The sequence below is a fragment of the Prionailurus bengalensis genome, chromosome A2 (assembly GCF_016509475.1).
Source record: "Prionailurus bengalensis isolate Pbe53 chromosome A2, Fcat_Pben_1.1_paternal_pri, whole genome shotgun sequence".
NCBI classification, from domain to species: Eukaryota; Metazoa; Chordata; class Mammalia; order Carnivora; family Felidae; genus Prionailurus; species Prionailurus bengalensis.
The window spans coordinates 16,529,008-16,555,552 of record NC_057348.1 but is presented as its reverse complement, the minus strand read 5'-3'; the positions used below and the strand labels follow the sequence as shown (position 1 = coordinate 16,555,552).

The window sequence follows — 26,545 nt, the reverse complement described above, 5'->3', positions numbered from 1 at the left end:
CTCTCCACTAATGCAAGGACTCTTCTAAATGTGGCTCAGACCTTGTTGCTCTCCCTGTATGATTTCCAGTGGTGCCCAGTGTTCATGGGAGTCCTCGATGCCTAAACTGGCTCAGGTCCTGGCCCGTGCGTCTCACGCCATTCCAAGCACATGACACCACATGGTGCTCCAGGCGTGTGCCAGGCCTTGGGCAGTTGCTTGCCCTGCCCACCATCTAGAAGGACAGGCAGGGCCAGGCCTGAGGCTGCCCAGAGCACACCTGTGCCACCCGCTGCCCAAGTGAGTTTGCGGTCCCTCCCCCATGACCCCTCACCCAGCCCCCCGTGGTGGCGGTGCTGTTAGAGATGGGAGCGCCTTCCAGACGCTGAGTCCATAGAGCAGAACAAACGGGTGGCGCTGGGCTGAAGGAAGGGCCAGGCAGGGGTGCTGGCCTGTGTAAGCCCAGAGTCGGGCAGGGCTGCCTTCGGAATGGAGAAAGAAGCTTGTGCTGGTCAGAGCACAGGATGGACACTCAGCTGGGTCAGTTCTCAAGGAGGTCATTCTGGGGCCCAGGACTGAGCAGTGCAGGGGCCAAGGGGGCAAGGAATGTAGTGGATGGGTGACGGAGGGGGATGCTCAGCGACAGCCTCGGATGCACAGGGAGTAGACATGCCGAGTCCTGCAGGTCCTCAGCCCAGCCAGACCTGTGGGCTGTCCCCAGGCTCCCCCACAGCTCCCAGGCCAGAGCAGAGGCCGCAGCCCACCCTTCACTTGATGGCCTCGGCATGTTCCCCGCACCCTCACCCTCAGTCTGATTGCCAGGAGTGTGTCACATCTGGGGTGGGGGCTGGGACCATGTATGGAGGGCTCCCTGCGTACCCCAGCCTCCAAGGGGCCCAGTATGGCCACCAGAGGGGCAGGAAGAGGCCCGGAGCAGGGCCAGGGACCTAGGGATATGCGGTTGGCCTTTGGTGGACAGTGACCGGGGCAGCAGGTAGAGAGCTGGCCCGGAGGAGCCTGGGTCCCCCCGGGGGCCTCAGTCCAACCAGAAGCATCCAAGGGTGGCAGGGAAAGGTTGGGGCCCTGCCCCTGCATGGCTCCACCGGGTCCCTGTGTGACCCCAGCAAACTCCAGCCACTGTAGGCCTCTCCCAGGTCTTTCCTGCTCCACTGTGCCTGTGGCCCCCAGAGTCCCTCCTGAGGTGACACCCATGAACTTCTCCGATGCTCCTGCCCCTCCCCTCCCAAGTCCCCAGTTCAGACCACAGGAAGCTACACACTGCTTCCTTTTCCCTTTTTTTTTTTTTTTTTCCTATTTTGTCTTCCCAGCCCCAGCCCTGAGTGGGCAACTGTCCAACCACCCGTCTCTTGGTCCGTCTGTCGGCCCTCATGTCCATGGGTCCCACCCTCAGGTCCCCCGTCACATGACTGTCTCCCACTCCTCCTGCAGTAGGGCAGGTGGCCGCTCCGGCGCAGAGGCCTCCTCGTCCAGCCCCGAACAGGAGCCATTGAGGAACCCATCGTCCTTGGGAGCAGCCACGGCAGGTGGTGTGGTCTGGAGGGCCGGGGCCCCCGGTTTGGTGTGGCCGGGGAGCGGGGGGTGGCCGTTGGTGGTGGCGGCGGGCAGCAGGCGGGGGCTGAGGGGCAGGCCGAGTCCCGTGCGGGGGCCTACGTTGGTCACACTCGTGTGAGACACCATTGGGCCGTAGCTGTAGCTGCTGCTTCCGCTGCGTGCCTTCCGCTTGAAGTCCAGTGCCAGTGTCCAGCGGCTCCAGGATTTCTTGATCTCAGCCTGTACCTGGGGTGGCGGGAGGAGGGCAGGCCGTCAGGTAACCCCTCTGCCACATGTGCCCCCCCACCAGGCCCAGGCGTGCCCTCCTCCCTGCCTCTACAACACTCAGCACTGAATAGAACCGAAGGCACGGGATATCACTGGAAAATTCCAAGGCCAAGTAAAATCCCGTCATCCTCAGAACATGGTGCCTGGCTTCAGGCAGCTGACACGCCCAGAGTCTACAAGGCTCAAATGGCCCCAAGGGTGGCTGAGTTGTTCAGTCTGGATTACGGAGATTCAACTGTGGGCTTGGGAAGACACTGGCTATGCCAGAGATCGAAGAGCCCACAAATCCTAGGACGTCCCAAGCCTGAATCATCTGGAAAGACTCTGCTTTCACAAATGTCCTCAGGGATGTTCTTGGAGGAATATAGGAGGAGCCGAACAGAAGAACGGAAGGACAGGACTTGGGGGGCCCCTGGCGCTTTCGCGTCCTCCCTGCCTCGTACCAACGTCGCCCACCGCTTACCTCGCCGTTGCAGAAACAGTATATGATGGCGACAAAAAATCCCTGCGGAGAGAGGCACGTGGGGTCAGGGCCCGGAGGCCGCATCCAGGGAGGGTGGGAGTGGACCCCCCTCCGCTGCCCTCCCCACCTTCGGCCGGGCCTTGGGCAGGGCCTGCGCACCTGGAAGGAGTTGAAGAGCATCTCGTAGTGCATCTGGACTTGCCAGAGCGTCCCTGAGACCTCGGTGTACGGCGTGGCCATGAAGACGATGTAGTGGACGCCAAAGAGCGGCATGAGCACCAGCGTGGATTTGAGCAGCTTCCTGGGCCGGCAGGGCGCGCGGGTCAGGAACAAGCCCCTTCCCCTCAGTAGGCACGGTGCCGTCCCCACCCGCCAGCCCGGGGCTCCAGGCTTCGGGAGCCACTACGGGACCTGAGGCTCGGGCCAGGGCGGAGCACAATCCAGTTAACCTGGGCCACCCACCCTTCGCTGTCTTGGCAGAGTGTTAATAGGGCCCTTTGGGGCTTGCACCTGCCGGTCCCCCTACTGGCACACACTCATCGCCCCCCCCCCCGCCTTCCTCCTTCATCCCACGGCCCGTTCCTCAGGTCTTAGCTGAACCACCGCCCTCTCGAAGCCACCCACGGCCCTCAGGTCCCTCAGACTTGAACGATCAGCTCTCTAAGGAGAGGTCTGGGTTTGTCTCACCCTTGCAGACCCCAGCTCTAGGGCAGGGCCTAGCACCGAATGGCCCAGGTTGGCTCTGGGGTGAGATCCCTGGGGCCAGCCAGGGAGTCAGGAGCTGGGTTCTCCCCCTGACACAGGCTCACTCCTGGGGCCTCTGTCTTTGCTTGTTCACATGGTGCCGGGGTCTGATGACCCCTGAGCTCTGAGGAGCCGGGGTCTGCCTGGCACAGCTCACCGGTACTGCTGCCGCGTGTCGCACCGGCCGGCATTGGTCTCCCGCAGCTTGGTGGCCAGCACCCGGACGATGTTGATAAAGAGGATGAAGTTGAGCTGTGGGAGGGAGGGAGGGCTGCATCTCGAGCTGCACCCCAGCTGGGGGTGGGGGCAAGGGTCCCGGGGCACGCGGCCCTGCCCGGACTCTGCTCTGCCACTGCGTCCCCAGGTGGGCCCTTGGTTTCCCCAGCGGACTGGGGTGGGGGGCAGCTGCTTCTCAGGCCTGTGGCTCCAGTCCTGGGGTCCGGGGAAGCCTCTGGTCCCCGTCAGGGGCTGGGCACTGGGGCCTGTGGCAATACCCCCACCCGGGCCTGTTGCCACCCCTGCTCACCACGATGGAGGCCAGGATGGGCACCTGGATGATCCACTTCTTGTTCCCGGAGCTCAAGTCCCAGCACCTGGGGGAGGCCGAGGCATCAGCTCCCACCCCCCTGTTCCCACCCTGAGCCTGCCCACAGAGTGGCCCCAGAGCTGGTCTGCTCTGACAGAGGACAGCCGAGTGTTGGGGGTGGCCAGGCCTAAGGCCACCCTCACACGCTTCTTTTGCAGCAGCCTCTTGTGACCCTGAGGGGGCACCTGACTCAACGCTGGATACAAAACTGAAGCGGGGCCCACTCAGGGCCGGGGTACAGGAAGCCCCCTCACATACCGCACAGAGGAAGAGGGCTCCAGGGGTATTTCTGGCCTGTGTCGGAACCCCCCCCACCCCTGCTGGCCCCCTTCTCCACCTGGACCTACCCGGTGTTAGCCAGGCTGGCTCTCACACTGACCCACACGGCCACGAAGATGGCGGGCAGACCTGTGGGTGCAGAGGGGGCAGCGTGTGAGGAACCGTAGGTGCTGCCCACGATGTCTCCCCGCTCAGCCCTCCTCGCCAGACCCCTCTCATCCTTGAGGACCCCTAGCTTACCCAGTCACCGTCCCTGACCCCCCTCACCCTGGAGCCACGGGCTGCTTGGCGACAGAGCCACAGGCTGGCATGTGCCACTCTGCTTCCCCAACAGCCTCCTCTGAAGGCTCTAGTGCCCAGCGCCCAGTTCAGCCCTCTGCCCTCATCTTGGCTCTGCGTCTCCTACCCACACATGCAGACCTGCCAGGCACAGGGTAAAATAAGGCATCGCTGACTTCCCCGTGCCCAGCCCATTCCCCCCTGCTCTCCTCTCAAGGGCAGTGATCCGCACGGGGCGCTCTTGTGGGGAGGGGGCCCAGTGCCAGCATTCTTCTGTCCCAGCACGCCCCCCCCTCCCCAACACCCAGCGTGAAAGGCCCTAGCCCCCACGGATGAGACTGGATGGAGTGACAACCGTCGTTCCAGGCTGAGTAAAGTCCACGGGGGAACCTTGGTGTTCCCAGGCCCGAGTCAGCTCAGAATGCACATGGTACCTCTCAGTGAGCTCTGCCTCTAGACGGGAGCCCAGGTTCCCACCCTCCGGACCCTCACACTTCATTCTAGGCCAGGTGAACTCTTGGGAGGGGCAGGGTGCGACCTGGGTTTATGGTGGGAAAAAGAGCTGTGACATTCTTGTGTCATGAAGCTCTGTGTGCTCCCAATCTGTGTGTTTCCTGCCCACCCTGACACCCTCTAGCCCCAGAGCCCATGTCAGTTCCTGGAACCAGGCCCAGATCTCCCCCAGCTCTGGGGCTTGCTGTGGGTGAGGACAAGGTCAGGGTGTGGCAAGGGGCTGTGGCTGTTGACCTGAGAGCTTCTGGGTGCTGAGTGCAGGGAGGAGGGCTTCAGCCACCGGGCCTACCCCTTTGCAGTCTGGCCAGTCGCCCCAGTCTGGCCAGTTGCCCCGGAGCCCAGCCAAGCTCGGGAGCTGCCAACAATAATGGACAATTATCGGTAACTCAATCCCAGAGCCCGTGGGGGAGCCGTGCAGAGCCCCAGCAACCCACTCTGCAGAGGGGCTGCCGAAGCTCAGATGATGCCGAGAGCCCGCCCTGGGGCTCTGGGTCATGGATCCTGCAGGCAGTGAGGGGGATCGGTAGGGAAACAGGGCTCAGGGTGGAGGGGGCATCCCAGATCCCAACCTTGGCCCTAGTGTGATCTCTGACCCGAGATCCCACTCTGATCCTGACCTGAATCTTAACTTGAGAGGACCCCCTCCTTCTCTTGGGCTGAGCCTCAAGGCCAAGTGAACCGCAACCACGGGCTGAGCCAATCCCAGGTGAACCCTGACCCCTGGCCAAGGCTTGTTGCCTGAATCTGGGATGGGGTCAGACTCGCAGAAGGGTGGATGGGATGGCATATGCTGTGTGGGCACCTGACCCTTTGACCCTGCTGCCCATGGCCCCACCCCTGCCCCAGCCCCCGCTGTCCCCCACGCCTGCCTACCCCAGCCGAAGACCGTGAAGCCCCACAGATACTTCTTCTCTGAGAAGAAGGCCATGAAGATGAGGCTATGCAGGTACAGCCCCTCCACCAGAATCCAGTAGTAGTTGGTGGCCAGGAAGTAAAGGAAGAAGGTCACAGCTACCCTGCAGCCCGCCTAGGAGAGCAGTGGTGTTAGCCAGAAGGCAGGCCTGCATGTGCAGAAGTTGGAGATGGGCTGAGTGCTGCTCATAACATAGGACAAGTGGTGCTGGTCACGAGGGCAGGAAGGGCCAGGCTCTGGTCAAGGGCAGAGCTGGGGGTGCAGGGAGAGGGGGGAAGCCGTCGCCAGGGGCAGGAGGGCAGTCAGGACAGTGGCAGGGGGCAATGTGAAGAGGTGGGGTGGGTGGGCGTGCTGGGCCGAGGCAGGAGTGTTGAGGAAAGTGCCGGGTGGGAGACAGTCACAAAGCCCACGGCAGCAGGGGCTGGAAGCGGGGTCGAGGGTGCCGGGTGGCTGTGTGTGGCTCACTCCAGTGGCATGGCAGGAGGAGACGGGCAGAGGGGAGGGCCTAGCGGCAGGTGGAGGTGCCGGGCGAGGGACGGCAGGGTGGGTCTCCCGCGAAGCCAGAGGTGGGGAGGTGGGGAGGGGGGCGCGGGCCGCCGGTGAGAGGGAGGGGCACTCACGTAGCCGGCGGCGGCGGCGGCGGGCGGCGGGGGCGCCTGGGCGATGGCGCGCAGCTCTTCCTCGGTGAGGCGCTCGGCCTCATCGAGCGTGGCCCCCGAGTAGAGCACCGCGTCCTTGACGAAGATGCTCACGGCGCGAAGCATGAAGGACAGGAATAGGTGCATGTGGATGTAGTTGCGCGTGCAGTGCAGCCTCCTGCGGGGCGCGCGACAACACCGTGGGTGAGGGCACGGGGACGCGCGCGGGGGGGGTGGGGGGGGGTGGCCGGGAAGCCAGGCTGTGCGCTGCCGGCAGGGACGCCCCGCCCGGGTAAGGGGAAGGGAGGCACCGGACCTCGGCCCCACCCACGCCCACGCCCACCGAGCGCGGCCCCGCCCCTCGCCCCGCCCACCTGAAGTACGCCAAGATGAGCACAGCCACGGTCAGGGAGGCCAGGGAGACAGAGTAGCCCACGGTGTAGATCATGCCCAGGCGGTCAAACACCTCCTGTGCCGGTGGGGACACACCGTCAGAGCCCTGGGACTCAGGTGGAGGGTAAGAGGCCAGTGAAGGTTGCCGGAGGAGTCAGGCCTAGCTCAGGGGTCACCAATGGGGTAGGGTGACCTTATCCAGGTCAGGTTGGGGAGGGGGAAAGCTCGCACCCGTTCACGAGTCTCATTGGTCAGGAACTTGACACACTCGCTGTAGTTGGCCCATGTCCGGTTGTGCCCAGGCACCAGTTCCCAGCTGCCATTGCGGTCACAGCGACGGTAGGCATGGCCTGCGGGTCCATGGGGAGGGTCAGGGCAGGCAGAGAGGTCTGGAGCCCTGAGCTCCAAGTCCTGGCACCCCTGTGGTCCCCACCCTACTCCAGCCTGCCTTACCTTTGTGATTGAAGTCATAAATGTAGTCGGGACAGGGCACGGCCACCACCTCACCTGGTGCCCCCAGCGGCCAGCAAAGGATGTGGTCCCACTCGGGCAGGCAGGGGCGCCCTGTGCCCACAGAGACAGACAGACAAGGTGGGGGACACCAGTCAAGTCCATGGTTAGTGACCCAGAAGAATGAACACACCTGTGGTCGCTGGCTCCCTCAGGGACAGGTGTGCCCCAGGACTGGAGAACTCAGGCCTGGAGCGTTCTGGAGAGAATGTATTGAGCCTTACTACCTACTGTGCCCTGCACCCACCTGGCCTCATAGAATTCACCCACAGCCCCTGTATGCAGGTACTGGCATGGCCCTATTTTCTAGATTGACTGGTGGAGGCCAAGAGAGACAAGTGATCTGCTGAAGTCATACAGCCTAGGGCCCTGCCCTCCTCAGGGACTCAGCCCCTGGCCGGGCCTTTCTCTTTTTCCTCTACTCTTGGTCACACCTCCAGGTGTCCCTGGAGAAGGGGAAGTTCCCAGACTAATTCCCTCAGCTGAGAATGCTTTCCGTGTGATCGTTGCCCAGGGACCATGGACAGGAGGCAGGAGGACTAGCTTCCAGTGCTAGCTGACCTCATGCAGATGTCCACCCTCTTTGTATTCCAGCTTCTTCACCGGGTAGCTGGGACTGACCATATCAGCCTGTGCTTCCACCCCCATCTCAGACCCACCCTGAGCACCTGCTATAAGACTCCAATGATCATTCGTAGGGAAGGTATCATCCCCCCAAATCTAAGTGCTATCTGTGGGATTCTACACTAGTTTAGGGCTCCAGCCTCACAGCAGAGCTACTAAGTGACCTTGGAGGGTCTCCGGCCTCTGAATCTTCTACTTTCCACCCCCCAGCTCCCTTCTTTCCCTCTGCAGGGCTCCAGCCACAGGACTCTCCAGCCATCCTGGAAGGCTGCCTTGATGGCTGGACCCACCCCAGCCTGGTGAAAGGCTCTCTGTCCTGGGCACCATATTCCCAGCCCCGCCTGGCTAGGCCCACAATTCCCTCTGGTCCCTGGGGAGCCACAGGGTGACCACAGCCTCCCAGATGTGGCCCATCTGGAATCTGCTGCCCACCCAGCCGGTTCAAACCGGCCCTGTGGCTGCAGCCTGGGCTCTGTGTTTGTCTCTCCTTACCTTCCTGAGGGACAACACTGCCCTGCATCTTCCTCCCTCTCTTTTCTCCTCCCCTCCTTGTCTCTCTCTCTCTGGCCCCACTCGTCCGTGGCTACCATCCTCTCCTGCTCTGTGTCTATGGCCCAGGATACTATTTTTGATGGACCCTCCTCTGACAGAGTCCCAGTCCCAGTTTGTGCCTCCCGGTCCCCTGTCTGTCTCTCCCTGTCTTTGTATCTGTCCCTGCCCCTCTGTCTCCCAGGTCCTCTGTCATCTCTCTCCATGGGAGGGGCCATAGCCCTGGGGCCACCGCTGGGGTACGTGGGGCAAGTTCTCTGCCCAAATCTCCTGGGTGTCCGGGCCCATCCAGCTGCCGGCCCCCTCCACACCATACCTCCTGGGCTCTGTCTCCTCCCAGCCCCTCCCCTGCTTTCCTAGGGAGGGGGCCACAGCCTCTTCTTTTCCACAAGAGCTGAAGAGCATGAGCTCACTTGCCGGGGATCGAGCGGCGGGGTGGGTGGGTCCTAGGTGGTCTCCCATGGATGCATGGAAGCACAGACATACCTCGGTGCCTGCTGCCAGTGGGCGCCTCCTTGTCCTCCTCGGACTCAGGGTAGAGCTTCCCAGATGGCTTGTCTTTCTTAGGCTTCCCTGATGTGGATGCAGATGCCCATCCTTTGTCTGATTCCATTATGTCAGCTGGAGAAATCAGGGCAGTCATGGCTATCAATTGTCCTACGGCAGGAGACCCAGGGCACACTCCTGCCTCAGACTCCCCCTTTGTGCATTGTGGGTTCATCCCTGTCCTGCTGACAGCCCAGGCCACTGAAAGAGCTGAAGTAACAGGTGAGGAAGCGCCTTACAAACTGTAAAGTACTTGCCAGGTGCAAAGTAAGCAGAGGGTGTGGAGACTGTCAACCAGGAGGTTCAAATGGGAACGAACACCACGCGGGCGTGGGATCAACTAGCCGGCCGAGCAGTAAACGTGGGCAACGCACGGGCAGAGGCGGTGTCCTCCGACCCAGGAGTCGGAGCCAGAGCCTGTGCAGGAGGACGAGGCCCCACCAGGGGGCGCATGACAAAAGCGGACGGTAGGGGTGATGTCCATGGAGAGGTTAAACTGTGAAAACGCAGCCCGGCCAGAGCATTGTGCAGCTCAGGAAGCTGGCGGTGTGGACGACAACAGCAAGAGTGTGCAGCTGTCAAGGGTGTTCAGGCAAGTCTACCTACCCGTCCGTCCCCTGCCCTGAGATACTTGAGTTAAGGGTTCACAGGGTCCACAGAGGGACTCCGGAGACTGAGTTGGGCTGACCTTTCTCTCCAGTAGAGAGATGTTCAAGATCTCTCTCCCTCGCTGAAAAGTCTCCCTCATTCTCTGACTTGTGTCCCTTCAGTGACAGCCTGAGCAGGGCCCCTGGCCCTCCCGTGTCAGGGTCTGTGGCAGCAATGGGAAGCTGAGGGCAGACGCCCCAACTGGGATGGAATGGCTGTGCCTGATCCTTGGGGCATCAGCAGGGAGGGGGTAGCAAGATGGGGTAGAGCAGGAAGAGAGGGGCTCCATCAGGATGGGGCGGGCTGGGGCAGGGCAAGGTGCCTCCAGGCTTCCACAACTAGGAAGAGCGCTGGGACCCAAAGAGGGGGGCCCACCTGACCCCCAAACCCTGAAGTCACCGGGGCAGGGAACCAAGGAGTCACCAGTGGGGCCAGTGTGGACAGGGCTGTGACCAAAGAGACCATGTGAATCCCTGTGACTGTGAGCAAAGTCCACGTGCTATAAAGTGTGTCACTGTGTGTTTGGGTCCCCGGCAGTCTGAGAGCCAGCTCCAGACAGGAAACTGTTCTTGACAGCCAGTCGGGGGGGCGGGGGTGAGGGTGGGTCTGGGCTTCTTCCAGGTCCATGAGACTGATCAGACAGGCGGCAGAGGCCCGGATGGGTGCTCATGAGCTCCCATCTTCGCTTCCAGGAAATGGACTCAGGGCAAGATAGGGCAGGAGGCAGGAAGGAAGGGGAGTGCCCCCCCTTCACCTTAGCACAGGTCCCTGGAGAGGCCGCACTGGTGGGCAGCAGCCCTCCCTACCTCAGATCAAACACCCTCTCCCGGACAGTAACTATGACTCAGAGTCCCAGGTACCCATCCCTATCCCTCTGTCATCCTCCCCGTCCAGCCCCATGCACCCCAATTCTCCTGACCCTGGACACCTCAGCCTCGTCTTCTGACCAGATGGCCCTCTTCAAAGATCTACTTATCCTTCTGGGCCTTCCTTGGATACCTCCTCCTCCAGGAAGCTGTCCCAGCGCACCCCAGTGGGATTTGGCACCCTAGTCAGTGCCCCTGATCCTGGTGTGCCTTGCCAGATCTAAGCCTGTGGGGATGATTCGGACTGTGGCTGCCTTCATACCGCCCTAACCCTGCCACGGGAGGGAAGGCTCAGTGCATTTCAGTCTGCTGACTTTGATGACACCTGACCCACCCCACTTTGGCCTGACCTCCCCTTCCAGCACCCCCCCCCCCTTCCCTGGTGCCACTTAGTTCTGCATCCTAGGCTCTCATCTTCATTTGGACCCTCCCTCCCTCGGACCTCGCTTCCAGACCCTCCTTCTTTGGCCCCGCCTCCCTCCGGCTCCGCCCCCACCTGGCCTCTGCAGGACTTCTTTGAGCCGCTTCTGGCATTGGGCCTGGGCACGGTGCAGCAGGAAGATCTGCTCCTCTTTGGTCATGACGTCATCTGCATCCACCTACCAAGTTGAACGTCAGACTGCAGGCAGGACTTACCAGCTCAGAGGCAGGTCCTACAACCATCCCAACCTCCCTGAGGGATTCCCGCACCTCCCCTCCCTCCCCCCCCACCCCCAACACAACCCTTTCCAAAGGCCCTGAGTCTAGAATTTGGGAGCTCTGCCTTACAAAGCTCCCATTTTACAGATGGGAATCTGCAGCTCCAAAGGGTAGGGCCTGTCCCACCAGAAGGATAAAAGAGGGAGGGGAATGTCCCCTGCCTGTCCGCTAGTGACCCTGTAGGCTGCAGCCACTGATACTCTCTGTGCAGTCTGTTCCCTAAGGGTACATGGGAAAGGGATGGAATGTCCCGGGATGGATCCTCACAGGATCCTGTCTGTTGGGGACCTGGTAGGGAGAGGGGGTGGATAAGGAGTGGTGAACTCTGGGGAAATAAACCAGCCCTGGATTCTTTCAAGCCCTAGTGCCCTGGGGGACCTCCGGAGTCACCAATTTCCATCCTGGCCCTCTCCCCAGTCACTGCTCTCTGCAGCGAATGGTGAGTGCCTCAGCCGCTCCCCCCCTTGTGGTCCCAGAAGCTAGAGGACTGAGGAATTGCTGGCCAGTGGTCTGGTTGGGCGGACACTCCCCTGCGGGCTGTGGGTGGGAGTCACCCACATCCCACTGCTTATCTGGAGGCTCCTTCCACCCAGGCCGACCCTGTGTTTTTTTCTTTTTTTAAGTGTACTTATTTTGGGAGAGAGAGCGGGAGACAAAGAGCCAATCCCAAGCACCTCTGCTCTATCAGCGCAGAGCCCGACACGGGGCTTGAACTCACGCACCGTGAGAGCATGATCTGAGCTTAAATCTCAAGAGTCAGATGCTAAACCGACTGAGCCACCCAGGTGCCCGACTGACCCTGTATTCTGACGGTGCCAACAAGAGAGTATCAGTTCCCACTGTTTCCTCTGGAATATACTTCCTTCTTTTCCTTCCAACCTGTGCACCCTGGGCACTCGCTGCCACCCACTGGGGTTCCCTGGAATCATTTTGAGGAGGAGAACAAGATCATCACGGGCATCGGGGTGTGGTCGCACCCTGAAGTTGTGTCCCCCCCCCCCCCCCCGACAGGGCTGGAAGCGGGTCAGAGTAAAGGCAGCATGCTGCCCTGGGGACGGCTTAGTGTGACCAAGTCTAGCCACTTCCACGAGTGGGACCCACAGAGGTTAATACATTCCCCTCGCATCCCCCCCCCCCCAAGTTGGAGCCGGGTCCCCTCAGACACCAGGACAGGGACATGTCTGTCCCCTTAGACCCCTCAGCCCCAAGCGCAGGGCTGTGTCCCCTCACACTCCACAGGGCAGAGCCTGGCTCCGTTAGCCTCTCAACAGGCAGAGCTGCTGCCCCTCAGCCAACGCATGGCGGGGCCGGTCCCTTGTCAGAGGGGAGCTTTGCAGGGCGGAGAGCCAGGGGGAGGCAGGAGGCGGGCTGGGGAAGGGGCGGGCTGGCCGGGCGGGGCGGGTCAGGGAGCCCGGCTGCTGGGAGAAGTTAATTGACCGCGTCTCTCGGTGGCAGCAGCAACGGCTTCCAGGGCCAAGGAGTCTCCAATTGGCTCGGCCGGACTTGGGTTCCGCTGGTTTTACTTAGCGGAGCGCGTGCGCGTCTGTGCGCGCGCGCGTGAGGGGCGGCGCGGCGTCCAGCGGCCGCGCACCCACTGCGGGCCGGCTCGCGCGCTCGTGTGCGCCCTTGTCTCTTTGCGTTCTCACATGGGGACTGTCCCGCATGCATCTGGGACGTGAGCCTCGGGTGTCCGGGAACATGCATGTGTACATGTGTTCCCGGGCAAAGGTCCGCGTGTGCACCCCTGCAAGTGTGTCATGCGGCGGTTCCTTACGGGGGGGGGGGGGGGATTGTCTATCAGATGTCCGTGCTCCGTCTCTGCAGTCTGAGTTGGACCCTGAGATCTCAGCTGGATCCAGTGCCCAGGGCACCCCGGGAAGGGCTGGGGCAGATTGTCATGTGCTCCCTAGTGGCCCCCACACCTCCTGTTTCCTCCCGGCTCTACACGCTCCTCCCTGAGCTGCAGCGGAGCAGGATGGGGCTTGAGGGAGGACAACTGGGCCTGCCCTAGTTCACGGGGCTCCAAGGTTAACCAGAAGTTCTCTTTGTGCCTCTGGCATTGGGGGTCCAGGCTCCCAAGGGGTCTGATCCCTGCATAGCTGAGCTGCTCACCCCAACCCATGATAGCACCCCTTCACTACCATTTCCATCATTACAACTGGCACCTCCATCAATAAACGCCACCACCATCACCACCAACAACCATCATCACCTTGACCGACAACGCCAACACAAACCATCACCACCCCCATCACCACCGCCACCTGCACCAGCACCATTACCACCACGAGCACTAATTATTACCAGCAGTGTGACCGCCATGACCACCATGAGCACCATCCCGACCAGTAGAGCATCATTACCATCACCGCTGTCGCTATCCCCACCAAAGGCAACATTAGCACCACCACTGCCATCACCATTATTGCCACCAGCCCCATAACCAATGTCGGTACCACCTCTACCATTGTCTTATCCTTACTCCCTCACTGTACCCCCCTCCCCACCCCTTCTTCTGCCCATCTCCATCTCTCTCAAGACAAACAGATAATGCCCCATCTTTTCGCCAGCTGATGGAAAGCTCCCGAGTGACTGAAGCTCCTACCAGTCCCCAAAGGCTGGCACACCCGCCCTCCTAATAGACAGACTAGCCCACTGATGTGAGCAGTCATGGGTTGAAAACTGCCCATTTGGCAAAGCGTGCTGGCTGGGTGACGACCGGGAACTAACCACACGCTCCCTCACAGGCCCAAGGCGTCCGCTCAGCCTCCACTTACTGCTGCTGCTTTATCCTCTCTATGGCCAAGGGGAGGCACCCCTCTTTTCTGGAGTCTGGCTTCCACGGTGGGGCTGGGGACACTCAGGAGAAGGGAGGCACCTCGTGGCCCCCAAACTTCTCCATTTATCCACAGGGATGGTGGCCCCACCTCTGACCTCCCTGAAGCTGTAGGACCCATTGCCACTCAGGACTGCCACTGTAGCAAGAACCCAAGCCAGAATCAAGGAAGCACTTTCCCAAGGAAAGGAGGACAGTTCCATGCCAAGTTCATTCCCACTGCCCTTGAGTACAGCTCCCCTGCCCGCAGTGCCCCCATTCGCCCCTCCCTCCAGCTGTGCCCTCTCCTCATCCAGGGACATTCTGCTGGCCACCACTGGACCTTGAATCCCACCTCCACCACTGATGGGCTGTGTGTCTAGGGAAGTTGCTTAACCCTTGTGCCTCGGTTTTCCACCTGTGCGAACAGGGGGATGATAGGGCTGTCATGAGCATTCAGTGAGGTACTGCACGGACAGCCTGGACAGGGGTTGGGTCGTGGCCGAGCTGGTCGCTATAACTGCCCGCGTTAGCAGCGCCACCACCACCAAGTCGTGGCTCTCCCACTTGCTATGGGCTCCCCTGCTGCTGGGCACTGCAGGTGGCTCCAGGCTGGGGACCTAGAATGGCAGAGGGAGACTGGGTAGATGACTAAGTCCAGGGACCCACAGTGAGGGGTGGATGGGAGGCGGGACTCCAGAAGGCGGGGGAGGAGGGAGTACAGGAGGGCCTGCTGGGTGAAGTGTGCCTGGTGAGTTTTTGGGGCGATCCAAGCTGGATTCCCAGTAAGATTGCAAGTCACTGCAAGGCCCCCCAGGCTTGGGCTTGGCGGGTAACAGGGTCCTTCATCTGCTTCTGCCCTGACCGAGGAGGTCTTATCTCCCGAGGGTGAAGGGGAAAGCGAAGGCAGCTCGGTTTCCCCTCCTGGCCTGTTGACTCTGTCTGCTCCTCCCTCCCCGGACCTAACCAGCCCTTCTTCCCCTTTCCCAGCAGAGTTCAGGTCTTTCTGGCCCAGCTCCTGGTGCGGGGGACTCACGCTGGCTCAGTTTAAATAAACTGAGTGGGGACTCAGTTTAGATCTAGAGTACTGGCAGATCTTGGGTGTCAGGGGTGAGGACTGAGGGACCCAGGGATGGATCATAGCCAGGGGTCACCCACCAATGAGGGGGCCACCCAGCCCCAGCACCAGGTGCCCCCAATCCCCCCTCCCACATCCCTCTTATGGTCTGGAGTCAGGGCTGACTTCTCCTGACCTGACCGATACACGGCTCGGCTTCAGTGCCCCTTGCTGTAGCAACACTCCCCATGGTGGACCCCCCCACACAGAGCCTTCCTCTGTGCACATGTGTGCACGATGTGCAGTTTGTGAACACGCAAGGGGTGGGGTGATGCCCTGACTTCAGCCCTGAGCTGGAGGAATAGGGAGAGGGCAGCCTGGGAGCAATGAGCTGGTGTCTGTGGGGCTCCAGGCAGGGTGCAGGTGGAGGCTGGAAGCCAGTATGTTATTTACAAACATAGAAGCTGCTGTCCCAGGGAGAGACTAGTGTGTGGTCAAGAGGCCCGGATGTGTTTCTCATTTCCTGAGTTCAGAAGCCCAGACGAAGAGAAAAGGCCATCTGCTCATTACCCCTCCCCTGGGGCGGGGACGGGGGGGGGGGTGGGGGTGGGGGGAGCAGTTCCTTCTACCTGAGCTCCCGGAGAAGTCCCACTGAGGACAGTCTCCCAGTTGGGGATGAGCGTCCTCGTGTGGTGGCAGTGGGGGTGGAGGTGAGGACGGGGAGGCCAGGGGTGGTGATGGAGGTGTGACTGTGACAGCGGTGGTGGAGAGAGCCAGTTCCACGCCACTGACCAAACGAGGGCCACTCCTCTCAGCTCCTCTCCTAACTGCCAAATTCCACACATTTGCTGTCTGTGATCCCAGACATGCCTACATTCTCCTCCAGGCAAAACTAAGAAGGAAATACAAGGGCTACTTCTTCAGCTGCCGACACCCCTGCCTTTGGGAAAGGGGCTTCTTCCACTGAGTGGTGTCAGACTCGAGATGTCCTCTTGGGTCATCTCACCCATCCCTCTGCCAGGGTTCGCCCTGGTCCCGTGGGGGAAAGCGGCTGTCGGCTTCCTCATCACCTCTAGAGAAAGCAGACCTGCCTGGCATCCGTCTAGCCCCTCTGCCTATTGGCACCCACCCCGTTGCCCGTGGAGCTTTATCTACATCTCCTTTATCTTCCACCACATCCCCATCTGGCAAATGGGGACACTGAGGCCGAGAGTCACAGTTAAAAAGAAGAGGGCCAGTCTGCTTGAGGAAGCACCAGGCCCCATGGATCCCCTAGTGCAAGCCTCAATTCCGGCTTTCCAGAGTCCTTCTGGATTCTACCTCTTGCTGCACCAGGCAAGAGCCTCCCAGCAGAGGCTCCGAGGCAGAAAGGTAATTCAGGGGTGGGGGCAGACAGAGGCGACCACACGGCGGTGGCGTTGGTGATGGCATCTTGTGCTCGGCTCTAATGGGACAGAGGACAGTTGCGCCCTGGTGTTCGGAGCGAGGAGAGCTGTACCTCCAGAAAAGCCAGGAGGGGAAAACCTTGGCTCACAGGAGACCCCTCGTGACCTCCTGGCCTTCCTGCACCTCTTCTCCAGGTTCCACTACTGGGACCTGTGCTGGCACCCCTCGATGTCTCCCGTGCCAGCTGGCTAGGGACTGCTCCCCGCCCCTTGCTGCCCTCTGTCTGTCCGGCTGGCCCGAGCAGGCTGGGACGGGCTCCCTGCCGGGGACACTCCTGCCCCGCCACCGCTGACAAGTGCTGACTTTTCCTCCCCCTCTCCAGGCCTTCCTGAACAGGCTGCCTGTGTTCAGGGCTGGGAGGGGCTGGGGGGGGGGGGAGGCACTGTGACGCCTCTCATCCTGGCCAGCGTGGACGCCTTCAGGGCAGGAGGTGGGATGGAACCTGGGATGGCGGAGTTGGCTGCTGGACCCGGTGGATCTTCACAGGCGGCCTCTACCTGGCCCGGAGGACCAAGGCCCAGAAGGATAGTACAGCCTAACTTAACCGTACGCCTGGTCAGCAGAATAGGGATCCACCAGCTCTCACCTCCGCACAGGCCGGTCCCAGAGTTGGGGGTCTTTAGGGTTTGGAGGTTTCTGGTGTCTTTGCGAATCTGAGGGAGGCTTTGCACCCTCTCTCAGTCACACCGTATTTGGCAGACAATTTCAGGGGTCTGCAAAAACCCCACCCCACCCTTTCTTTTTCCTAGGAACTCTCTCTCTGAAAGAGCTGCTTTCCTGATGCGGTGGCTGGACCAGGGAGTGTCCCCAGAAGGCCCACAACAGGAATCTGGGGGAGGCCACTTGACGCCTCATTAAAACATTCCGAAGAAAACCCAAGTTCCCGGGAGGGCTCGGCTCCCCTCCTCCTGCTCTGTCCACAGGCCGTTCCCAGAGCTGGGGTGTGTGTGTTGGGGGGGGGGAGGTGTTTAAGGGCAGGTGATATAAAAAGCTTGAACAAATCAATACAAAAAAGACAAATGAGCTATGGAAAGAGGAGTGAGTAATGGCTCTGTGCAAGCTCTTAGAAGAGGGACAATAGACCAACGTAAAGTCCTAAAGCTTATGGGTAATTGGCAAATTAAAATGACAAGATGCACCATTTTTCACCTATCAGAATGGCAAAGGTGAAAATCCTCATGCTTCCCCCGTGAGACAGAGGGTGTTGGGGAGAGACCCTCCTGGTCCCTCCTGGTATTGTGAGTAAAAACTTGCATAAGCTTTCTAGAAGCCAGTTTGGCCATGTCTATTAAGATAAAAAAAACGTGAATGTTCTCAGACCCAGCGATGACAGAATCTAGAAATACCCTGTGGAGAAATGGTCACATGGGGCCACGGGAGGGCGTTTCAAGGAGCTCCTCTGCCCCCCATCTGGAATCACACACACACACACACACACACACACACACACCCCTATGCAGAAAAGTCTAAATATACATTTCTGGGGACTGCTTAATGCATCCCAGATTTTGGAATACTATGCACCATTAAAAAATAGATTTATGTTTCCTGGCAAGAAGATCTCTAAGACATACCTTTATGCAAAAAAATGCACATGACAGAGCTTTACCTACAAACAGACACCATTCATTTGACAACAAGCAGGAAACGACAGAACAAAACTGCCTGCTTTATATGTACACAAAAAAGTACCTTTTGGAAATATACAGGAAAAGGTCTGGGAGGACACCCACAGACCCAGACTGTTAAAAATGATCTTCTCTAGAGGGGGCCCTGGGGCTTGGGAGCCATCAAGGGTGAATTCTGTTTACTCTGTACTATGTGACTCTTTTCTAAGAAAGAACACATTCAAGTATCAGTTGTTCAATAACAAATAAGAAGAACATATTCAAGTATCAGTTGTTCAATAAAAAAATTTAAAAAAAGTAAAATAACAAGGATTTTATGGAAGGAAGGAAGGAAGGAGGGAGAAGGAAGGAAGGGAGGGAGGGAGGAAGGGAGAAGAAAGAAAGAAAGAAAGAAAGAAAGAAAGAAAGAAAGAAGGAAAGAAAAGGGAAAGAGGGAAAAAAGAAGGAAAAGAAGGAAGGAAGGAAGGAAGGAAGGAAGGAAGGAAGGAAGGAAGGAAGGAAGGAAAATTAAATAACCCACAGTGGGACATGGGGATCTTGCTTTGGAGGAAGAAGCTTGGTGCAAGAGTCTGAAGATGTGGGTTCAAGACCCACCTCTGCCACAGATTCACTGCCTGAACCTCAGGGCCCTTTTCCATAAAATGGGCTGGTGAAAGGATGGAATGAGAAAACATTTGTGACAGTTTCTAGCTCTGAGTCTGAGGACAGCCATTGTTCAACACGTGGTGGTTCCTTCCTGTCTTTAAAAGAGGGTCCATGGCCACACTGGCTCTGGAGCAGGCTAGGAGGGCTCACCTGTACTCCCACCCACCACAGCCCCTCCTGGGTCTGACCCTGAGGTCGCATCACATCTCTGCACTCAAGGCCTGCCCCTCATGCTGACCTGCAGTTTCTCGTTCACATGTCCTTAGGATGAGGCATCCCCAAGGATGCTTTTGCCCCCTACTCACAATCTGTGGGTCCATCCCTTCCTCCAAAATCCACTCCACCTGACCCCCAGCTCGCGGCTACTATTCCCCGTAAGGCACAAGATGGACCGGCTGAGTCTGGCCATAGCCGATGTCCTCACAGTGGGGCGCTTTCTGGCCCCCCCAGACCTGAGGTCCCTGGGAGCCCACTTCTGGGACCGGCTAGGCAGGCAGCATGAAGGTTTGGTGACAGGAACTATTCGCTGAGTTTGGCGGGCTTAGTGGGTCACAGCACAGATCTGGGTGGGAACGGTCACCCCGGGGTTCAGAAGAAGAAACTGGCAGGCTGTCAGTCTCTCGCTGGCTCCAGCTGAGCCCAGGGGCCTACAGGGTATCGGGTGACGCTTGGGCCACATCCTCTAGACCTAAAACCTAGAAGGTCTTCGGGAAGGTCCAGGGTATACACAGTCCGAGTATCCCGCCACTGCTGTCCCGACAAGGTCTCAGGGCAGACCCAGCCAGGGCATCCCTCCTCCTGCCCTACCCTCAGAACTGCACCGGGGCTAAGCCAGGCCGGTTCTCTGCATGTGCCTCAACTTCCCCAGAAAGCAGTGAGGGGCCCTGGGGACCCATTACCCCCTCCCCACAGAGACACAGGGCTTGGCACCAGGTTGGCATGCAATAAAAAATGGTCATATTGATTGCGTGATTCAGATTACTTTAAAAATGGGAACAATAACAGAACCTTTTTTAGAGGGTTGTTGGAAAGATTAAAGTAGTTAATATTGTAAAGTGCTTAGAACAGTGTCTGGCAAGAAGAGAGCGCTACAAAAGCATCTATTAAATAGAAATAAGAAACAATAGACCTGGGTGCACATGTGCTCACAAAAGCACATGCACATATATGCACAACCACGTCCCTGCAAGTGATGTGCAGACCCAGCTTCAGACACATGTGAGTTCACACGCGTCTCAGACACACACTCACGGGGACCCGGAGAACAGCACGCCTCGAGTCTGGCTCAGCCCTGCTCTGACACACAGACATGCTCTCAGGACACTCACACCCACCTTCCTGTCTACCCCATATATGTGCACACAGACCGCGGACTGGCTCTGCACACAGCCTGGAAGGGGCCCTGGGGACCGTGAGCCTGGCCCAAGGGGGGTGTGGGGAAACAGCTCTGGGTCCTTGCATTTGCCTCCGCACAAGTCTCTGAGCCTCGATTTCCCCCATCTGCAAGTCCTCCTATGGGGTGAGGTCTCTGGCTTTGGGGAGCCAGAGTTAAGAGGGCACGGGCACTAGGGAATGGAACGTGCTGAGGCCCCCAGAGGAGAAGAGAGCCTCAGATCAGGGGATTCTTAGCCAAATAGTTCTTGCTGTTTTTTTACAGATGGGGAAACTGAGGTGTGGAGGATGGCCAAGGTCACATGGGCGTTAGGCAGCTGGAGGAATCTCAGAGCTCTTGCTTTCCCGATGAAGGTTCTGCCCGGGTAGGGAGCTGGTCAGGGGGGAGGCAGCTGCCTGCCTGCCCGCTTGTCTCTCTAGAAGGCAGATGCCCCCACCCGGGAGGTACCGGGGAGGCAGCAGGGGCCTTGAAGTGGGACACACAGGCGGACAGTCTCCTCAGCAATGAGCTAGTCTCCCGGGACAGGGCTGCTGAGGGATCTGACCGACTCCCTGGGACCTGGCACCCAGACTCTGGCCCCGGACGATGATGCTTCCCTCCTTGTCTCTGGCTCTTGGCCTCCGCCAGTGCCTGCTTTTCTGTGCTATTGTTGGTCTGTCTGCTGCTTCTGCTCTGGGGAGCCCTCATCCCCACCCCATCTGTCTCTCTTGCCCATCTCCCAGCCTGTTTCTTCTTCTCCCTCTGGTCCCCTCTTGGCCTCTGCTCTGTCCCTCACTCACCAGAGTCCCCCTCCAGCACGTTTCTCCTGGAGAAGTGTTCTGTGAGGTCGGTCTCCTTCAGGGGACCTCCATCCTTCCTCCATGCCACACACACCGCCTCCCTGGGCAAGAGCGTACGCGGTGTGTGCACGCATGTGATTGTGAGAGCTGGAGGGGACCCCTAAATCCTACCCCCTGCCTGGTTGGTTCTGACCTCAGACGCACAGCCCCGTGTGCTGGATTGCAAACAACATTTGCAGAAAACAGAGGCCCTGGAACAAAGTCTGTGGGACCCTACCTTAGGGCCAAAGCCCGGTCTACAGCTAGATCACATTGTCATCTCTGAGGGAGACACAGCCACGGGAGTGGTGCTCGCAGAAGCAGAAGATAGGGGAACCCCAACCACAGATTTCCAGACTTGGGACCCCAAACCCAGCCTTCAGAAATTAGGAGCCCTTAGGCATCTGGCACCAGGTCCAGACACCCCAGAGACAGCAGGCACCCAGGATCTCGGGTCAGAGAGGACGCTCACCCAGAGTTCAGATTACTCAGGGAACCTAAGACTCTGCGCCCCGGTCGGACCCACCCCAGGGACCGCAGAGCAAGCCCGCAGCCTGTCCTGGAGTGCGGGTGAGGGACTTACCAGTGCGTATGCGGAGCTGAGCACCGGGCAGCAGAGCAGGAGCGCCAGGCCGGGCGCGATCCGGGCGGCCCCCATCGCCACCGCCTAGGGCCCCGTCCCTCGGGGCAGCCGCCGCCGCCGGCCCTGGTGGTGGTGGTGGTGGGGTACAGAGCTGCGTCAGGCCGGGCCGCCCCGCCCACGCCCGGGCCTAGGGGACCCCGGAGGCCCGGCGGCCCGAGGCCCCGGGGCCCGGCGCGGGGCCCATGCGCCGAGGGCTAGCAAGCGAGCGCAAAGGAGAAAGAGAGGGAGGGAGGAAGGGAGGCAGCCGGGGGCCGGGCGGGCGGCGGGCGGGCGCCGAGCGCTGCGGAGCTGCCCGTCTGCCTCGGAGCGGAGAAATCACATCCATATGGCCGGGCCCCCCGCCCCCGGCCCGCCCCCCGTCCCCCCCACCCCACCCCGCGCCGCCTTTTCTTTCTTTTTTTTTTTTTTTTTTCTTTTGGGGAACTAGGAGCTGTGGCTTCGCCCCACGCCCAGTGGGGGAGGGGTCGGGGGAGGGGTTGGGGTCGCGGTCTGCGGGGGGCGAACCGGGCTGTTATTTTTAGCTCCGCGGGCAGCGCAAGGAGGGGAGGTGGGGCGGGGCGGGGGGCGCGTTTCGAGCCGCTCGGGGCGTGCAGCTTAGGGACGCGATCCCAACTTTGCAACCACATTTTGAGCCCTTCGGCGATCGGGCCGCCGGCTCCCTGCCCCTCGGCCCCCTCGGATCCCCATCCTGTCCGCCGCCGCCTCCCGCACCCTCTCCCCATCCTGGGCCGGAGCCCCGCCTGCGCCCGCGCGGCTGAAGCACGCCTGCGGCCGGGACGCTCTGCCTGTCGGCCTGTCTGTCAGTCCGTCTCTAGCTCCCCCAGCCTTGGCCTCCGTTCTTCCAGCAGCCCCGAGCTCCGTTTCGGTCACTCCCTCGCTCCCTTCCTCCCCTCCCCCTTCCCTCTCTCTACGAAAACATTTGCAAGTTTCCAAAAAAGCCACCGAGCCGAGCGGCGCGGGGCCGCCGGCTCCACCGGGCTCCGAGGAGGCGCCGCCGACTGACACCGAGACGGACCAGCCCGCCCGCCCCGGCCAGGCCCGGCGTCACCCCTACCCAACGCCGGCCCCCCTCCCCGAGGCGCCGGCCCCCGACCCCGACTTACTCCGAGCGCGCCGCCGCGGCCCGCGCCTAGCCATGGATGTCGGGGACCCCCCGACAGCCTCCCCAGGACAGCGCCCCGTCCGCGGCCCCGGGGGCACTTCATGGGGCTCTCGGGATCCCCTCTGGCCGGCCTGGCCTCCAGCGCCCCCCGCCCGGCCGCCGCTCGGAGCCGCCGCCCGCCGCGCGCGTCCCTCGCCTCGGCGTCTGCCGCTCCCCCTCCCCCCCGCGGCCGGGCGCCTCTTCCCTCCCCCGCGCCCTCCCTGGGCCTCTCCCGCCCCCGCCCCCCCGCCCCCCCGCGCCGCCTCCGCCACGGGTGTGCGGAGCTGCCGAGCCGAGCCCGCTGCCCCTGCCCCGGGACGTCTCTCTAGAGGCCGCGCCCCGGGTCGCCAGCGGCGGGATGTGAGTGTGGAGGGGACGGGGCCAAGGGAGCCCTGACATCGGGGCCCGGGAACGTAGCCCGCGACGCTGCCGCCGCTTCATTCTCTTCTCCGGGAGGCACAGACGTTATTTTTTCTGATCGGCCTGCCCGGGCCCGTGAATAGGGACCCTCAGCCGCGAAGCAGGACCTCTTCACGGGAGGTACCCCGCGCGCCCCCGGCCGCTTGCAGTCTGTTCGCCCGCGGGACTCCCGCTCGGGCTGCACCGGGGTCCCTGGGGAGGCTGCCGGGCCGCCAGCCCCGAGCCTGGCTCGGCCGCCACGGCCCTCCCGCCCCGCCCTCGCCTGGACCCCCGGCCTCGGGAACTCCCTAGTGGGTAGGTCCGCTGTGCTCTAGACCCGCCCCCGCCCCTGCCCGCGTCTCGGGGCTCACGTCCCTCTCCCACCCTCCCCGGTCTCTCCCCGGGTCCGGGTCTCTCAGAGTCTCGACCCTTCCAGACGCCGGCCCGGCCTCCACCCCTCCAGCTCCGCCCCTGACTCCACCCCGGGAGGCTCCAGGCCGCGAGACCCGGGGCTCGGCCGGGACCCCCACTCCGGAGCCCCGCGTCCCTCTCCACCCCTTCACATCTCCAAACACTCCAGGCGGGCTCTGGTCCACTGGGGACCCCCAACTTGGGGGAAGAGCGGGATGAGTCTGTGGGGGCGGGGTTACGAGCTCATGCCCGGGAGGGGACGCTGTAGCGCCGAGAGGAAGGCATCTCGGACCCCAAGCCTGCCACCTTTCAGTATCTGGCAGGGAAGCCGAGGTGCTGGGGAGGGCCTGGGACGCCTGGAGCGAATGGCTTTAGGGATGGCTTGGGGGAAGCTGCCCTGGGAAATACCTGAGTGGAGTGGCAGCCCCTGCTTACCCACTCACCTGGTGTATATCCTGCGCAGGACGACTTCCTGCTGTCTGGGCCTCAGTTGCCTCATCTGTAAACCGAGGATTTGACCAGCTGATTCAAAGGGCACTTTTAACTTTACTGTTTTCGTGCTGCAGAGGGTGGGTGGCCAGACCCATGGGGTCTGTAAGCTTCCCAGACTCAGCCTGTGGAAATCGAGCTCCTCAGAGCCCCCAAACCGGCCCTTGCCCCCGCCCCAACATTTCAGGGATGGCCCCTCCCACCATGTGAATGGATCTGCCAGCCTAAACCCTCAGACTACTGGAATCCAGCTGCAACCAGCCTTTCTGTCAGCCCACCCTTCTTCAGGCCCAAACCCACCCATCTCCCATACTGTGTGCACAGCTGTCTTCATATGAGTCTGTGGCCACATCCTCCTCTGTATCCCACTACCCTCAAATTTCTTGTCCTGGTGATTAAGGACTATGCTGTTTGAGGCCGTTTCCTCCAGAGGTGACTTTCCCCAACAAGCACTGTCCCCTAGACTCCTGGCCTTCTCATGCTCACTCCCCAGCCCTCGGCCTTTGTAGTTGACTGTGCTAGGATCATGCTATGCCTGGTGTAGAGAACATCCCTCCCTCCTTGTGACAGCATCTTCTCCATTACTGGGGGGCCCGTGGGGGGAGGGGCTGTGATTTGGGAGCTGCCCCCTATGGTGTGTGGGTTACTTAGCAACAGGGACAGAGAGGCCCAGGTGCCCAGAGTGGGTGCCTAAGGAACATTTGTGCTTCTTCAGGGTTATATTTTGATAGTCTCACTTTTATGTCTCTGTTCCTAAAGCATTCTATTATGTTTTATGGTTCTATGGCTGACCACCCCTGCCCTGTGACAGGAAAAGAACATTCATGGAGGGATTGCAGGAACTAGGGGCTGATGTAGGGAGGCCTTAGATCTGACACCAGAAAGCTTGAGATTGGGAAACAAACAATATTTGTACTCGGGAGGACCGGGGTGGGCTGTGGGTAGGGCTGCAGAGAGGGGTCTGACGGGCGGTGGGCCCCTTAAGGGCGTTCCTCTAGCCATAACTCCTGTGCCTCACCCCAGAAGCCCTTGCTGGATATTCCACCAGTGTGGGTGAGGCTGATCCCCTAAGTCACCTCTAGGCCTCTGGTTAAAGTACCACCATGGGGATTGGGTGTCACACATTAACTGGTAGCACCCGCCTGCCTGACAGAGCCAGCCTGCCCTTTTTGATAGGCAAGCCCCAGGGCCCCAGGGTCAGTTTCTGGTCAGTTTCAGTGGTTTGAAAAGGTCTGGTTGGGGGGGGGGGGGTAGGGAGCTGCCTTTAGGGATTCCTGCCTCTGATGGGGAAGAGCCAAGATGGTTACTGGAGCTCAGAACTGGAGCAGAGACTGGACTCCGGCCCAGTGACCCTAAACTGGATTCTGCTGCTGCCATTGCTGCTGTGAGTAGGGCTCTGGCCAAGCTACACAGACCCTAGGGCCACGGTGGGCACCAGACTCAGGAAGGAAAGACAGAGGCTCAGCTCTTAGCTCTTCAGCCTGGCCTCACTCCCTCAGAAAACCCCTTGTCCCATTCTGGGAGCTCTGTGGGAAAACTGGCCTGCAGACCCTCAACACTTCATCCCCCAATCCTAGCTCCAAAGTCAGCTTGAATCCCTATCTCAACCCTGATCCCGGACTGAGCTTTATCCCCCACGCACGGAGTCTTTATCCCAGTCTGACCTCTGACCCCTAGCTGAACCCTGACCCCAGGCTGAGCCTCCACCAAGCCTCAGACCTCTCCCTGGTTCCAGGCCCCTCTGGAAGTTTTTCAAGGCAAGGGGCTGGTGGGGGTGGGGATGGCCAGGCCATAAGTGAACCGAGGTGCCACTTTTACAGCCATTTCGCCTGCTCATAAACACCCCCCACCCGGATGAGTCACTGGAGGCTCCCACGGCAGCTGCTCGGGCAGCCCCCTCCCCTTGCAGCAGGAAGCCTGGTTTTCTCACCTCTCAGGAAGGCGAAGGGAGGGAAGCTGGGGGCAGAGGGGCTGGGAGGCTCTGCCCCAGGCAGGGAGCACTCCTGGGGCGCCTGGAGGAGGGGGGGGCCTCCTGTCAGAGACCCCCTCCTGCAGTAACGCCAGATCCACAGACATCTCCACGCAGGCACGCCTTGTCTGCCCCACAGCACGACACAGGCACACACATGTACACACGCACACAAACACATGCGCTAACGCAATGGGGCACAACGGCCTTGCCGCTCCCAGCTGTGCTCGGGTCCCAGGGTTGCCTTGGACCCCACTCACCTGGAGCCCACAAGGTCTTCCGGGTAGGGCCTGGAAACACAGAGCAGACTCAGGTCGGCCATGGAGAGGCCATGGATAGGTCTGAGCTGCCTCTGCTTCAGACCTAAGCAAGGATGTTGCTGCTGGGGACAGGAAAAGGCTTAAGTGAGAGCTTTCGCTTGAAAAGAAAAATTAATTATTTTTTACCAAGCCCTGCACCAGCCCAGGACTTTGTCCCAGACGCCTGGTGGGGGAGCAGAGGGAGGTCCAAGTGTACCTGTGTTCCGTGCCCTGAACTGGGCCCTCCCCCACCTCCATGGGTGTGACACAGGCCAGCCCAGCCCTTCAGGTGTGGATGTGACACGGCGGTCCTCCCCTTGCCCT

At 60.7% G+C, this 26,545-nt stretch overlaps 1 protein-coding gene across 5 annotated transcripts; it reads right to left on the bottom strand.

Annotated features, from left to right (window-relative positions):
- Positions 1-1,257: 1,257 nt before the first annotated feature.
- PTH1R (parathyroid hormone 1 receptor) lies at positions 1,258-26,334 on the bottom strand. Of its 5 annotated transcripts, XM_043587256.1 has the most exons (16): positions 26,183-26,334; positions 23,908-23,963; positions 21,454-21,576; positions 10,866-10,968; positions 8,796-8,930; positions 7,080-7,190; positions 6,858-6,976; positions 6,608-6,702; positions 6,216-6,411; positions 5,556-5,709; positions 3,959-4,019; positions 3,552-3,618; positions 3,183-3,277; positions 2,441-2,582; positions 2,282-2,323; positions 1,258-1,776 (listed from the first exon to the last, which is right to left on the bottom strand). In XM_043587256.1, the coding sequence occupies exons 3-16, from the start codon at positions 21,526-21,528 to the stop codon at positions 1,399-1,401; spliced, it is 1,773 nt and encodes a 590-aa protein (XP_043443191.1). In that variant the 5' UTR covers positions 21,529-21,576; positions 23,908-23,963; positions 26,183-26,334; the 3' UTR covers positions 1,258-1,398. The 5 variants fall into 5 exon arrangements, with proteins under 5 accessions (XP_043443191.1, XP_043443192.1, XP_043443193.1 ...); XM_043587257.1 differs by lacking the exons at positions 23,908-23,963; positions 26,183-26,334 and adding an exon at positions 22,617-22,800; XM_043587258.1 differs by lacking the exons at positions 21,454-21,576; positions 23,908-23,963; positions 26,183-26,334 and adding exons at positions 11,867-11,987; positions 12,506-12,627.
- Positions 26,335-26,545: the final 211 nt, after the last annotated feature.